At 46.6% G+C, this 14971-nt stretch overlaps 1 protein-coding gene across 4 annotated transcripts in view; it reads left to right on the top strand.

Annotated features, from left to right (window-relative positions):
• The first annotated feature begins 1175 nt into the window (after window positions 1-1175).
• Window positions 1176-14971, top strand: part of PHF12 (PHD finger protein 12) — a 33323-nt gene continuing 19527 nt past the window's right edge. For all 4 annotated transcript variants that reach the window (XM_067309763.1, XM_067309761.1, XM_067309762.1 and 1 more), the window contains exons 1-2: window positions 1176-1303; window positions 1671-1852. In XM_067309763.1, the coding sequence (XP_067165864.1) occupies window positions 1238-1303; window positions 1671-1852 (248 nt within the window). In that variant the 5' untranslated portion in view covers window positions 1176-1237. The remainder of the gene's footprint in view (window positions 1304-1670; window positions 1853-14971) is intronic.

The following is a 14971-nucleotide window of genomic DNA, read 5'->3' as shown; positions in this document are numbered from 1 at the left end:
GCCCACATTAATGCCCCCTGCACCCCCCAGACTCCCCTGCACCCCATGCTGACCCCCCTGCACCCCGATCCTGCACCTGACCCTCGCTCCCTCCACCTTGCACACTGCACGCTGCACCCCCAAACTCATCACCCTGCACCCCACACTGACCCCCACCCCGCACCCCAGACCCCCACCCTAAACCCCCTACCTTGCACCCAAACCTGCACCCCCGACCCGCAGCTTGCACCGTGCACCCCACCCTGACCCCCAGTTTGCACCCTGCACCCCCCACCCTTCCCCCGCCTCGTCGCCGTGCGGGATAGCTTTAAGGGGCGGGGCTTCCGCGGCAGTGACGTCACGGGAAAGTTACCGCCCGCTCGCGCCGGCGCGCCGCGCGCCGCGCGCCCCCTGCCGGCACGCGGACCCCGCCGCGAGCCCCGCCCCGTCACGTCACCCACGGCCGCGCTCCCCGCTCCCCCCTCCCCCCGCGCCCAGAACGTGACGGCGGCCACGCGCCTGCGCGCGCCGCGCTCTCTCCCTCCCCTCCGCTCCCCACCACCGCCCCGCCTCTCCCGCGCCTGCGCCGCCTGCCGCGCGCCTGCGCCGCGCCGGCGCCCCGCGCGCCTGCGCAGGAAGGGGGGGCGGAGCGCGAAAGGTGGAGGGGCGCGGGGGGAGAAGGGCACGGGAGGAGGTGCGGCCCGCGCGCCTGCGCAGTGGGGGCGCGTGCGTCCTCCTCCCCTCCCCCGCCGTGCCAGGCCGAGAGCGGGAGGCGGCGGCGGGGCGCGGGCCGCGCCTGCGCGGGGCGGGGCGGGCGGGGAGGGGGGGGCGGAGGAGGGCGGCGGGGCGCGGTCTGCGCGTGCGCGGGCGGCGCGGCGGCGGCGGGGCCCTGAGCGTCGGCGGCGCCGCCTGTGTGTGTGGTGCGTGCGTGTGTCTGTGCGCGCGCGCGCGCGAGTGCGTGTGGCGTGTGCGCGAGGCGGCGGCGGCGGCGGGAGCGGGGCCGCGCGCTGCACCGCACCACACCGGGCCGCCCCCCCTCCCCTTCCCCACTCCCTCCCCGCCCTTGCGCGGCATGGCAGCGGGCGCGGGGCCCCCCGCAGCCGCCCCCGGGCCCGGCAGGAGGAGGAGGACGGGCAAGCCGCAGCGGCCCGTGGGCTAGGCCCCGCGCCGCCCGCCCGCCCGCCCGCCTGCCCGCGCCGCCGCCGCCTCGCTCCCTCTCCCCGGGGGGGGCTCTCGGGGCCGCTCCCGGGCTGGATGAATGTGGGAGAAGATGGAGACCAAGACGATCGTCTACGACCTGGACACCTCCGGGGGGCTCATGGAGGTGAGGCCCGGCCGCGGGCGGGGGGGGAGGCCGGGGCCGACGCGGGGCTGCAAAATGGCGAGGACCCTCTCCCCCCCCCCGCCCCCCGGCCCCGCCGCCCCCCGAGAGGGGCCCGGAGCCCCGTGGCCATACAAGGAAGTGCGGAGGGAAGGAGGCGGCTCGCCCAATCCCCGGGAGAGGCCCCGCTGGACACGGGGCCGGCGGCGGGGCGGGCCCGGCCGGGGTCCCCCCCCCCCCCCGCCACCACCGCGGCACGCACCTTCCCCGGCGGGCCCAGGGCCGGCTCGCCCCGGAGAAGGGCACTCGGGGTCAGGGTCCGGCCCAGCCCCTCAGAGCCCTCTCTGTCTCTGTGTGTGTGCATGTGCAGCAAATCCAAGCCCTCCTGGCTCCCCCCAAGAGCGAAGATGGGGAAAAGAAGAGCAGGAGGCCCGAGAAGGAGCCCAGGCGAAGTGGCAGGGCCACTAACCATGATAGCTGCGATAGCTGCAAGGAAGGAGGGGATCTGCTGTGCTGCGATCACTGTCCCGCTGCTTTCCACCTCCAGTGCTGGTAAGGCTCGGCACTATCTCCCTCCGGATCTGGGTGTCCTAGCCCAGGCTGCACCACTGCCTCCAGCAGCTCCCACTTCCCGTTAGATCTATGCCTTGCGCGGGGAGGGGAAAACAGGGCCGGGCGCACCAGGCAGGAACAAAAAGGAGGTGCAGACCCCACTCGGCTCTGTCCCCATGAGAAGCAATTGATCCGGAAGAGCTGAGGTGAAAAGTCACTGCACTGCCTTCTCTGGGGGCTGGGGACTGCGACCCCAGGCCTTGCTGGGGGCTGCGATTCTCCTTTCTTTTTGTGCTGAGCAGCGGCTGAGAGGCCTAGAGGAGAAGTGAGGCTGCTAGCTGCGCGGCCTGGCTGCCTTGATACTGCCTGCGCTGGGCCTTCCACCCCCCCCAAGCAGCTAACTTCCCCTCCTCACCCCTCTCAAAGGGTGCATCGCTTGGGGGGCCTCTGGAGGGTCGCGGCTGGGGGGAAGCCGCGGTCGCGTCTCTGCGCCAGGCCTGACGTTCCCAGCGCTTCCGTGCTGCTGCAGCTGCTGGGAATAATGGAGGTTGCTGTCTCTGTGTCTCCCTGCCTCACTGTTTACAATATGGCGACCTTCCTTTAAATTATATTTTTATTCTCAGCGCCATTTTGGCTGCATATATGACTTTCAAACCTTCACGGTGCTCCCAGATTATCTTAAATGTGAAAATACCTTCCCTGTGTAAATCCAGGGCTCCAGACTTTAGAATTGGCCCGGTTTATTCCTTTCCCTCCTTTTTCCTTCCTCCTGACGCTTTAGACCTGCTTGTGTCATCCACGGGAGTGACTGCTGAGAATTGGGGGTAGTTGGGTCCTCTTGCTTGCAGTTGTGTGGCTTTGTTGATAAAGGCAGATCTTTTTGCATGCAAATCTGGGGGCTGTGTTGGAGGTGCGTGGAGAGGCTGTTGCAAAGCAGTCGGTAGAGGCTGCAGCGGGGAGGGCTCTCGGTGCCTTGCCTTGGAGCTTCTCAAGCTAACAACACAAAGCGACCTGGCTAAGGCACCTGAACTTTCCGCCCTGAAGTTTTCTCTTTTCTGCATCGGGAGCCCAGATGCATCAAAGGCTGCCTTACCCGTATCTCTTGTTCAACAGTTGACGCAGGCTGGCGGTTTGTGTTAAATTAGCACAGCCAGAGTGGATAATGGAGTGGAGGAGGGAGTGGGGCAAGTCAAACAGCTGGAGCTCGGGTGTGCAGAGTATTCTTCCTTAGGGGAGATTTTTTAACCGCATTCCTTTCTCCCTTTTATGCTTTGGAGCTTTGTTTGCTACCCTGTTACAGCTGTCTCCTCTCTTTTTTTTTTTCCCTGTTTTTTTTTTCTCTTTTGCTTAGTGGTTATACTGTGTTTATATGCTAATTGCAGGTCTCTGAACACTTATTAAACTGATTACTGATACCAGGAAAACTGAATGTGCGGTCACAGTTCTGTAGGGAGTGTCCCGTTAGCGTATATAGCCAGACTTACCCAACAATGCTGTAGTGTGCAGCCATGACATCATCGCTCTTACCCTGAGGAAGTGCTACTGGTGGTAGTGTAGATTCTCTAATATTTACTAAAAGGCCACTAGTATTTTTTGACCTTCTTGATAGGCCTTAATTAAGGTTTTGTCCTTGTATAGGATGTAGTTTCTTAAAACTTGGTGTTTGCTTTCAGATGCTGTCAAAGTCAAATGGAAACGCATTCTGAGCCTTCTCTTGCTGAGGCTGGAGTGATTGCTAAAACTTCACGTTTAGATTTTGAGATGGAAGCGCTATGACTAATGCTATAGAGTTTTCTAGTTGACTCTGTATCCTAGTTAATCCTAACTGCAAATGAGTTCACTTTGTGCATGCTTAAATCTGGCTAAATTTCATGACTTAATTTGGCAAGTTTCTTGTGTTAGTAAGTGGGAAATGGTCTTGAAAATCAGACATTTGTAAAGCTTTGGCTATACTCTAGTTGAGTCAGTTGTATTAACAAAAAAAAATTGTGGCTAACTAGTTATCTTCAGGATAGGAAGAGAGGGCACAGTTCTGCTTATTCTTTCTCACTTTTTGTTACCTTTCTTGGGATATCTCTTGGACGAGCATTTGGATGATCAGCAGTAGCCCAAGCCCTAGTGTGGGAAGCAGCATAGCCTGGAATGGCGCAGCAAGCCTGCTGCATACGGTTGGATAGGCTGCTTCTCCAGGAGACCTCAGGCTTGGGCCGTATTCTGCCTTCCTGCTCGAGGACCTCTGTTTACCACTCAGCCAAAGCCTTCAGATGAACCAGGTTGTTTCAAAAGGATGATGCTTGGATTTTGTTTTCGTGTTTTCTTCCTTTCACCTCCTACATCTTGCTTAAAGTAAACTTCCGTTCTGGATATAAACTTAGGCGTAAAGGTAGCACTTGCAACTTCCTTTCTGCCTTTTTTTATTTAAAGAACAGCAGCTGAAATGCAGTGCTTGTTATAAGTAATTTGAATAGCAGCTTCAATATACTGCTCTGGCATATTAGCTGAATTGTTAACAGCTAAACTGTTCTTTAGATACTTTGTGTAAATTTTAGTACTGGCTTGCATTTATTAGAAGAGCTCTAAATTGGCCTAGGATTAGTAAACAGTAGATCAGAGCTGTATAGGAGAGGTCATATTATAAAAGAAAATGAATGACAAAGGGGAGTGATCAACCCAAGCCATGTAGTAGGCTGAAGACAAAACCAGGAATTAAGCCAGTTCAGTGGCCCGTGAACTACTTATGTCCCTTCCTGGGTAGGGAAGGCTCTTCTCCACCATGTTGTATAAACCTACAGTGAGCAAGTTAGCTTCACTAAATGAGTATGTGGATGTCAAATTTCGGTTGTCTCTGCCTTAACTTCAAAATGAAATTGGTGGGCAAGGAGTTGTGTGGGTCATTTATTTCCGTGTTCCTTCTGGTTGGGGGTGGGAGAGCACTTTCTGAGCTTCGATGGGCAGTTTAGAGACTATTGTCTGTGCCTGTCCAGCCTGTTCCGGTAAGCAAGTCGTTAGATGTGATCCAGGCCTACTTTGCAATTGTTCTAGTTAGCAGTGGTTGGGTGTTCACAAGAGATTAGAATAAAGGCTTTAGCACCTAAACCCGTAGGCTTCTGGAGAAAACAGTACATTCCCAGCCAAAACCCTCAAAACTTTCCAGATCTGATAGTATTTTACTTCTCTGATGGCAAATAACAAGTTTTGTTGCTATACTGTGGGAGTGACTGCTCTCCTGAATTAATGTAGTTAAGAAGCGGGCTCCCGATTCATCTGTTGTGGTTTCGGCTCTTTTCAGAACACCGTTTCACAATCACTAGTTCAATATAAAACTCCTACTGATATTGGAAAGAGTACATGTACTTTTAGGATTATCAGCCTGGTTCCAGATAAACTGACTTGATGGGAGGGATATAGAAAAATGTAAATTCCCTTCTAGATATTTATTTTTACCATACTTGGATTAATATCATAGGTGACTGCCTTCAGGTTTGAATTTCCAGAGAGCTTTTTTCTCCCTTTATTATTTCTTTGAAAGCAGAGCATACAATTTTTAGTTTTTAAGTCTGGTTTTGGTTATGCTGTCTGCCTATAACCTGCTGCTTGGGAAATGGTATAGTGAACGTTTTCATTCTGTTGTTCTGTCTTAACTTGGGCCCCTTGGAATGGGCTACACTTCTTTACATGACTGAAAAAAAGAAATTTCTTATCCAGTACTTCTCGTATTCTTCCCCATTTATATTCTTCTTCTAGATATGTGACTATTAGAATTCCCCATGCTTTTGAGCCTGCGGAGAACTTGATTCATGTAGAAGTCAGTTTGTAAAGTGACTGATGTTGCAAATTTATTACAGCTTCACTGAAGGATTAGAAAGATCCCTGTGAGAGGAAAAGTTTAGCTAGCAAGATGGGGGAGGGGAGCGACAACAGGAGGGAGAACTAATGGAGAACAGTTTTGTTTTGTTTTGAAGTCCCTCTGCCTGAGTTTCTGGTTGGAGGAGCCCTCTTCACAACTGCTAACCTCACTGAATGCTGCTGTTGGAAGTCCCTGTTATAAACTGCACGCTGCTGGCTTTGAAGCACTGCTAGCATTGCAAAGTGACCGAGTTGTCTAAAACTAATCAGCTGCCTGTTACGGTAAACAGACAATACCAGTGTTGTGACACTGCCCAGCAAAAAGGCTTCCCTTTGCTGTTGGATCATCCTGTGGCTATCCTAGGATAAGTATATTGCATCCTTACTGGGCCTGCTAGTTCCGTCAAACTTTTTGCAACACTTGCCTCTTCATGTTTATATTTGGAGCATTTGGCTCTTTTTCCTCTCTGATTTGGCAGTTTTCTCTGAAGTACTGTTGTCGAAGAACTGGAGTAACAGAGCTGTAAAGAAAAGTAGACGAAGCTCAACTAGCCAGAGTTTTGCTTATTTTCTGAGTCACATCAGTTAAATGTTTCACACACAGAATGGAAAAAAAGTTGTGTTTAACTGGTAGGGCATCAATAACTCTTTCCCTGCCTTATTCACGTCTAAAATTCTCTTGCCTTACCTCATCTTGACATTTGCTCTAGCTTTAATTTTTTAAGTGTCCATTCTGTGCGAGGGTGTGAAGGGAGGGGAAGGTTAGCCATCTATTGTCTTAGCTAATCACTTCCTTAATGGGCATCTTTGGCTGCCTCAGGCTTTCAGGTGAAACTTTGAATGGACTGAGGTATTTGCCACTTCAAGGAATAGCAGGATGTCCAGAAAACTGCATGAGAGGCCAACTTCAGGCCTAAAAAGTGAACTAAAGAGAAGTAGTGTTTCAATACACTGACTTACATATGTTTGCGTGACTCATACACTGCCATTTCTGACAACTTTGGAAAGGCTTGTGGTTAAACTTTGCAGAAGACTTTTATTTTGAGTTGGTTTTTTTTGTTGTTTTTTTTTTTTTACATTAAACAACTGGCAAAAACCTACTCTAACGCTTATTTAAATGTATTTTGAAGTTCAGAGAGTAAGCTTGTTTTATTCCAAGCATTTATCTAAATGCATTTATCTTAATTTGTTAATTGTTAATTTGTACTGTTTTAACAAACTATAGAACAGGCAAACAACTAACTGAACATTTATTTCTGTGCATGTTTGATTCTAATACTTAGGTAGTGTTGAGGCCAGTGTGGACTACATACTGAACAAGACAGAAGCAATTGCATTGGCCTGGTTTCTTAGTGCAGAGAGTCACTGTGCATGTGCCTGCAGATGTGGTAACATGATCAGCCTTGGCAGTCCTGTTAAGCAAAGTTGTACCAATGAAATCTTTTGCTCTCTCTATTTTGCTCTAAGTCTCTCCATGCAAAACCAGATAAGGTCAGCCTAAATCCCTGAACTTAAACTAAAGGCACCAGAAAACTCTATTGACAGTAAAAACTTCATGAACTAATCTAACTTGGGGACTTGCAGATTATGATTCTCACCTGTGTGTGCATGTGCTCATGTTAAATTGAGCGTGAACAGATTTTGCAGTATAGGCAAGAGTATGTCTGAGCTGGGCATTCAGATCAAGTCATGGGTTGCTGCTGTTCTCAAAATCAGCATAAGGTGATGACGCTTGGAAGGCATTAGGATTCTGTCAAAGTCAACAAGGGGGCTGCGTAACTACTTAAGTTACACTTTGTCTTCTTCGCTCGTCACTATCAGACTAACGTCATGTCAGGCATCCATAATGATATGAAGCTGTTTAAAAAGCGCAAAGTAGGAGACTTGATAATGAAAGACCCCAGCTCTTTTGTCCCTTTTCTTGGGGAAGTGATGATTTTGTGTTGACTGGGCCGAGAAGTCTTTTCTGTGTGGCTGTGGAGTCAATTTTCGAGCTGTCTCCTAAAGTTTAGTAGGATGCAGCGACTTGCTTCAAGGTAGAAGTCATGGCTGCGTTAGTGCCGGTAGCTACTCTGGAGCTGGTCTTTCCTGGTATGTTAGAGCTGCAGGTATGACTCGCGGGAGCATTTCAAAATGTGGAAAGGTCTTCCCAAAGGATTTCTAGCTCCTCTAGGCACTTGCTAAGGAAATTCTTAATTGGATTAGATTCATAGTACTAATCTGCTAATGATGGTTTGTTGTGGAGATCTTAGCACTGTCTTGTAAATATATTCACCTTAATTTAGCTTGTCTTGTGTCTTTTTATCACACACGAGCTCAATGCTGTTAAGATTATACAGCTGCCTGCAGATCTTACAGCTGGGAGTGGGAGAAGGGCAACTAATTTAGTATACAATAAAGGTATAATGCTCTCAGTTTCCCAAAGTTGCTTCTTCAGGTGGGGATAATAAATGGAAAGCTATAATTACAAGCATGTCTAATGTAGTGCTGTGCTTCTACTTCGGCTGGTACGAAGGACTTCCTGGATGGGGAGTGCCCCTGTAGTGTCCTGGTCTTCAGATTAACTGCAGAACTGTATCTTTCCAGTAAGAATCAGGACCTAATCTGTGTTTTACTCCCTGAAACTGTCCTTTACCACTTTTGCTTTGTACATGCTGCTGCAACAATGTAAAGACACCTGCGTAGCATGCCTCCATGTGTAGGAAGGGCTTCAGCAGTTCAAGCCTTTAGTTGTAGCACGTATTGAAACAGTATTTCTACATAGTAATGGCACTAGTATTCTTCTGTTTGTTGGTCCACACAAGTGGATGTTAGACTGTTTCTGTTTCTAGACTGACTCACTGGTATGTGTCAGGTTCTTGAGTTTTTCCTGTGTTCCTGGAATCCCTCTTATTAATTCTAAAGTCAGTAACAGATAGGAGTCTGCTGTGAAGAAAGCAAGCAGTAACTTCCAGAGTAGGAAGAAGGTGTATCATCCTGAAAACAAGTGTTACAAAGTGTGAATATGTAGGCAGTGCTGCCTTTTGCAATAGAAATCACATGTGGGAATGATGTACCTTTTTTTTTAACCAGTCAGGAAGTGAGCTTGGACTTGTGAAAATGCTAATGTATCTCAGAATATAATATGGCTTTGTTCTAGGGATATGCAATACTGGATTCAAAAGAAGCGAGTGTAAGCAAAAGTATCTTGCCACGTCGAGTTACTGGCTAAACTTGTGACTTTGTGACATAGTCAGATTGTCAGAGCTGGATTTTTCTTCTTATAGTAGTAGAGCTACACTGCCTCCAACTCAGCAGCTCACTAAATGTCTGCCCAGCTTCCTCTAAAGAATACTACAGTACACAGGAACTCACTAAGCTGAATAAAAATAGTGTTGTGCCTCCTTTTTAATAAAGGAGTTGACAGGTATCAGTAGTAATGTAATTACATACCCTTTTTGGGTGTGGAGTAAATGCTTCCTATAGCCAGAAATGAAGAAAAAAAATTCTATAAATCATTCTTCCACTTGGTGTATCAGATCTTGAGTACAAAAGGCAGAGAGCATCTCAGCCAGCTGGGGGAAATCTAGCGCCTGAACCCGACTGTAGCCTATTTCTGCTGACGTCTGCTCTGCACGAGTCACTTGAAATAAACTAGATGGAGCTGGAGATTACTGACTTTGAACCCTGCAGAAAGCAGTGGCCTGAGGATGCAATTTAGCAGGCTGAAAACCCCATGCTGAATTTCTGGCAAGCAGTAGTGATTGGTGTGAAACACCTGCCCGTACAGTCTCTGACTTTGGGCAAGGCATAATGTGAACTTCCCAGTGATCTTAGTCTAGAATAGCAACAGGAGCAGGATATGAAGGTGATATGGAAAAAGCAGAAAATAATTTATACCCTGCTTTAAAGTTTTTCTGTGGATATTTTTGTTGCTCTTCTTTTCCTCTTCTCCTCAATGTTCTTGGGAAAGCCTAGTCCACGTCTGAATGTCAGAATTATACTTCACTTGTGTCCATGTGAACACAAGTTCATATTTTTGCTTTTATGGGTCTGTGTTTCAGCCTCTTCTTATGTGCTACTGTCCTTTTTTTGGTCTCTTCTTGACACCTTATTGCTTCTATCCTTTCAGTTCTGTCTCCTTTGAACGCACTCAGTGTGGCTAGGGCTGAATGTTCATCTTTCAGAAGCCTCTCAAACTTGTCCTCTGTGTGTGTATGTGTGGGGGGGTGGTTTTGTTTACACCAGTCTTTTCTGTGCTGTTCTTTAGAGTCAAGGTTGGATGAACTCTGATTCTCACTAGAGCTGTGTTGATCCTTCGGCCTCTTTTCTTCCCCTTTTGCCGCTCTACATGTCATCCTGCCTAGAGAAGATGACTTCTAATCTGTTAAGAAGATGGTGCTATGAAGATCTGAATACTTAGTAATGAATCTGGACATTGAATTCAGGATATTGTTACTACTGTCTTCAGTACAGATGTAAAGGAGTGATACATGGGAAAGAAACTGGAGTCGGGGTGTGCAAAATGTCTAGATACACTTAGTCAGATCTGAATTTCAGGTCCTGAGTTCTCCAAAGTCAACAGTTCTTCATATGGACTTTCATGATTTCTGCTTATAAAAACAAAGCGTGTGTGTGTGTGTCTATATATAGGCAGACACACACACACATGTAAATATTTTTCTTTATATATAAAGAAAACTATTTGTGTGTGTCTTACATGTATGTATGCGTGTGTATTCTATATATATGTTTTAATGGAAATATCCTAGAGAACACTTCTTCCTTTAATTTTTTGCCAGCTGTTAACGAGGGTACCTAATGGGTTGTCTAGGGAATGGTCTCTGTAGGCCAGGTTCTTTCTATAAATAGAAATAACTAATTACATCAGGTCATCACATGTTTACATTCAGCTTATCCAGTTTATTGAACACTCCTGCTTGTCAGGTATTTGTCAGGACAAAGTTCTACTTCTTCACGTTGGTGAGAGCTTCTCTGATTCCCTGGGAGTCTTAAGGATTGCCTGCACACAAGCACCCAGGGAAGAGGCTGGAAGTCACAGCTGCTGGTGACAAACAGGAAGGGGAGTGAGGTGAGATAGCTGACGCATGCTTCCATGAAGGTGTATTTAGACTTTTCTTACCAGGACTAGAATGGCAGGAACGGATTAAGGAAGGATGCAAATAAGTATCTTCATTGGTTTCAGAATTTACAAAATGCTCCAGTTCACTCTATGCCAGGGCTTTGGCTTGTGAAATAATACCTGGTTCTTATGGGTGTAGTACTCCTGTCAGAGACTTGAACCACTGGTCAGCATGATATTTTGCCCTGACAGTGTTGAATGACGGCTGTTTTAGAAGATAGAAGGAACCGCACAATAAATGAAATTTTGGAAATAACACGCCTGACAACACTACTACTTAAACTTTTGGTTTTAGTCCTCCTCTGCTTCTGTACTGGCATGTGGATAGATTGTGTTAGTTTGCCTTTATCTTTCCTTGTATGCCTCTCTTTTTCTCGCTGTCTGGTCATATAATGGTGTTTTAATTCTGCTTCTGTTTTCTGTCCATTACTGAACCCTTATTTCTAACTCTGGCCATGCTATTTGAAAAATGCATGCTAAGCAGATGCAGTATTCCAGATAATAGGATAATCAGTGACCTATGAAATGGTATGATATTTGGTCTTTAATGTTCCCTTCCTTTCGTAGTGGCAGTCAAAATAATCATGTACTGAGCTGTCCAGTGATGTCCAGGTCTCCTTGCTGGATGTTACCATTTAGAACTTTTAATATACATGTCCAGGACTTTCATTCCAATGTAAATAATCTTATGCTGACTGCTATCAAGCTTTTTTTCCCTAGCTCCCTCAGTGGAGGGAGTTGTACTGAAGATAAAAGAACAGTGGCTGATGCTCCGTAGTTGGTGTGAATTGTACTACTAGCTTTAAGTAAGTATAACTTAGAAAATATGTGAGCCTAATCAAGACCAGAAAGTTCCTGAAACTCTGTTGCCTTTAATGTGATCAGGTCATGCTTAGAGGCCTGTGAAGAACAGATGCTGTGCCTGCCTTGTCTGAAGTTTGGTGGTGTCCATTCTGGTGCTTGAGGAATCTGTGGATTCATCCAGAAGATTATTCCTTGTACTCCTGAGTGTTGTGACTTTGGCCTTATTAATGAACAGGTGGAGTTTGAAGAGTTGAATATCTACTGTTACAGAACTTCACTGAATAATTTTTGCTGAAGAATAATCCCAACTACTGGAATGGAGGGGAGAGCTGACAGTATTCCTAATAATTATCTAAAAAGAATGGAGTCTCATTTCTGTTTTCCCAGAAAACAGTAAATTCTTCTTTGGCCCAGGGCTTGCAATAGGAAGGTGGGAGAGTTGCAACAGGGAAGAGCTTAAACAGGCTGCAGCTGTTAAGTGGCTTTGTGGGGGGTTGTGTATGATGTACAGGCTCCGAGCACTCTGTTCCAGGTGTCCTTCTCCTGCAGGGTTTTGGAGCAGCTGTGAACAGAAGTGGGTAACTTGGGCACAGTAAAACTGTTTCAAAGAACTGAATTTGTTAATGATGCAACTTTCTCAGATTCTCAATGGGGCGCTTGTAATGCACTGACAGTGCGGCTCGTTTCCTTGTTTGTTTTAGTTAGGGCTGCCATTGAGGCCCTGCTGTAGGAAGCCACAGAGCCTTGTTCTTTATGAAGCTGGTGGAACAGCTGTAGCTGTATCCATCATTAGGATAAATAGGAGACCTATAGAAGAACTGAAAGCCTTTTTCCTTTATCTAGCTGGCAAACTTAACCAGCATCCTTAATTATAAGCCCGTCATTAAATCTTGGTAAGATAATTAGATCTCTGGGAAGGAGAAAACCTGAGGAAAAAAGTTTTTTGCCTAGATTTTTTTTTCCATGGGGTTACTATTTGCTGCTCTTTGCAGGGGGGGAGGGGGTTAATAAGTCTCATTCTTGAAAACAATTGAGATCAAAGACAAGTTGTTCATCTGCCAGACACCGGTTTGTTTTCGTGCCTCCATTATCCCAGCCTGATAGTTGTCTGTAGCCCAGTGGAGCCAGAGCCTGCTCTCGACTGTGTCAACGTGCTTTTGACACAAGATGGCCACCAGGAATGCCCTGTGTAAATAACTTCAGGTTTGCTTATAACTGGTTCCTTTGAGAGCTGTGGTCCAGTTCATACTGAAGAAGGTGCCATTCCTTTGAGCATTGTGTACTTATTTACTGAGGTCAGCAAAGTGAAGAATAATTATGGGATTTAGGCTAACAACAGGCATCTGATGTATGAGAGCTCCAGAGTGTGAAATTGAAAAACTAAGTGACTCGATGCTATTGTTTGCTTGATTAAAAACTCCTAGTATGCAGATAACTCTTGAAGATTTTTGATTTCATCACAGCTATTCAAATTTTATTTAAGTGAGACTCTGCGTATGTTCAGACCATGGGAGCTAGTCCAAAAGTTTACAAGAACAAGTCCTGACAGCATAAATCTGGTATGAATTTCAAGACACACTAGTTAATTTTCTAGAAAAAGCCATGGGACTAATATCATTGGCAAGCAACTTAGGGTCAGTGAAGTGGCTTTTGAATATGTAGTTGTGAACATCTCCTTTAATTTTCGGAGGCCTTGTGTGAATTGATTTTTCCAGATGTTTGTATAGGTACTAATTCTGAAAGTCAGGCTCGGCTTTTCAGAGTTGTCTTTGTCTTGAATTCAGAAATGTGCTTGCTCTGCAGAGCAGACGGACACAGGTCACATCAAACACTCCAGGTAAAATCAGCACTGCCCCACCACTTTTGCCTGTGATGATAAAATGCGAAACTTTCTGAAATGAAGGTTCAGCAAATTTTTACAGAATAGTATAACTGATTCTTGTATAGCTCAAAGTAGGTGTGTTGCAACTGAAGATAAAGTTGGTGCTGCAGAGTAACAGGTCCTGTTGGCAGCAGCTCCATCTGCAGCAAACAGTAAGGACTGGAGATCTGCATGCTAATGAACCCATGAAAGATAGAGAAAGCGGCTGTGGTGTTCGTGCCAACATGCTAAATCCTAACTTGGTTATGAAGATCAAGTGTCTTGTTCAGATTTAAAAATGAGTTTCTCTTATGCTTACAGTAAAAGGTTGAAGAATGTGGTCATAACTAGTCAATTAAAACAGCATTCTTTAGCGCTTCCTTGGCTTTATGTTAAGACCCAGGAAATGCTCTTTCCTTGCAGAGAGGCCAGCAGTGCAGAAACAGTATTCATCAGTCTTTGTTAGTGCAGCGAGCTGCCTTGATGAACAGTTCATTAACCAGGGGAAGCAGAATCACTCTTTTAATACACTTGCTGTAGCAGTAAGGCCTTGACAGCAAGCAAAAAACTCAGGAGGCCAGCCTGAGAGTTAAAAGCTTCGCTGCTGGTCTGAAACTGGTGTTTTGCGTTTCTTCAGCGGGTCTTTCAGTAGAAGCATTGCTTAAAACGCTCCTCTGTTTACGGAACTTGTCATTTAAGAGTACTGTATATGTAGGATGCCATGGTTGTTTAGCAGATAGTTCAAACGTAACAAACGTGCCAATAATATAAGCATTTAAGAAGAAACCTGTTCTAACTCTTCTAGCCATCTCTCAAGACTTGCTGTGGTATTAATTGTTTCACTGTAAATTGTGTAACATTAAGGTAACAGTTAAAACAAATAACCCCAGGCATCTGACAGTGCCTGGATCTCTGTCACACTGAGCATGCAGTGGAATGGGGCAGGCGTGTTTCCAGGAGTTCAGACATGTTTGTCCGTAGCTTCAGAAGGCTAAAATCCACTACAAACAAATCTGTGGTTTCTTGTCCTTGGGGTGTTGGGAGCAGGGAATGGGCCGGATAAATCCATACTGACGGTAATTACAGATCTAAGAACTTTATTTCTAGCAGGAGTAAAGCCTGAGCTATTGCAGGATCTGTCTTAGGGTTGAAAATGGATATATAGTGCAGCAAGCACTCTAGGATCATTTGTTGCTCTTCTCCCTCACCCCCCAGATCTATTAGCAAAAGATTAGATTGGCATAGGGGGGAGTTATTGCTTAAGCCAAACATTGGAGACTTCATGTAAACTGTCAGTAGTTGAGGCTTTGGTAATGTCATCTGGAGCCCAATCTCTTGTTCATCCAAGACCTCCAGGAAATGAGAAACATAAGGTGCAGGTATGTTTTTGAGCATAGGCAGAGCAGTGTGTTTCTGAGTGCCTGGAAGACTGAGGCCTCTGAAATCCTGCACTCTTTCTCAAAATGGCTGCCAGATGTGTTGGCTC

The sequence above is a fragment of the Apteryx mantelli genome, chromosome 22 (assembly GCF_036417845.1).
Source record: "Apteryx mantelli isolate bAptMan1 chromosome 22, bAptMan1.hap1, whole genome shotgun sequence".
NCBI lineage: Eukaryota > Metazoa > Chordata > Aves > Apterygiformes > Apterygidae > Apteryx > Apteryx mantelli.
This window is presented reverse-complemented; position numbering and strand designations above follow the sequence as displayed.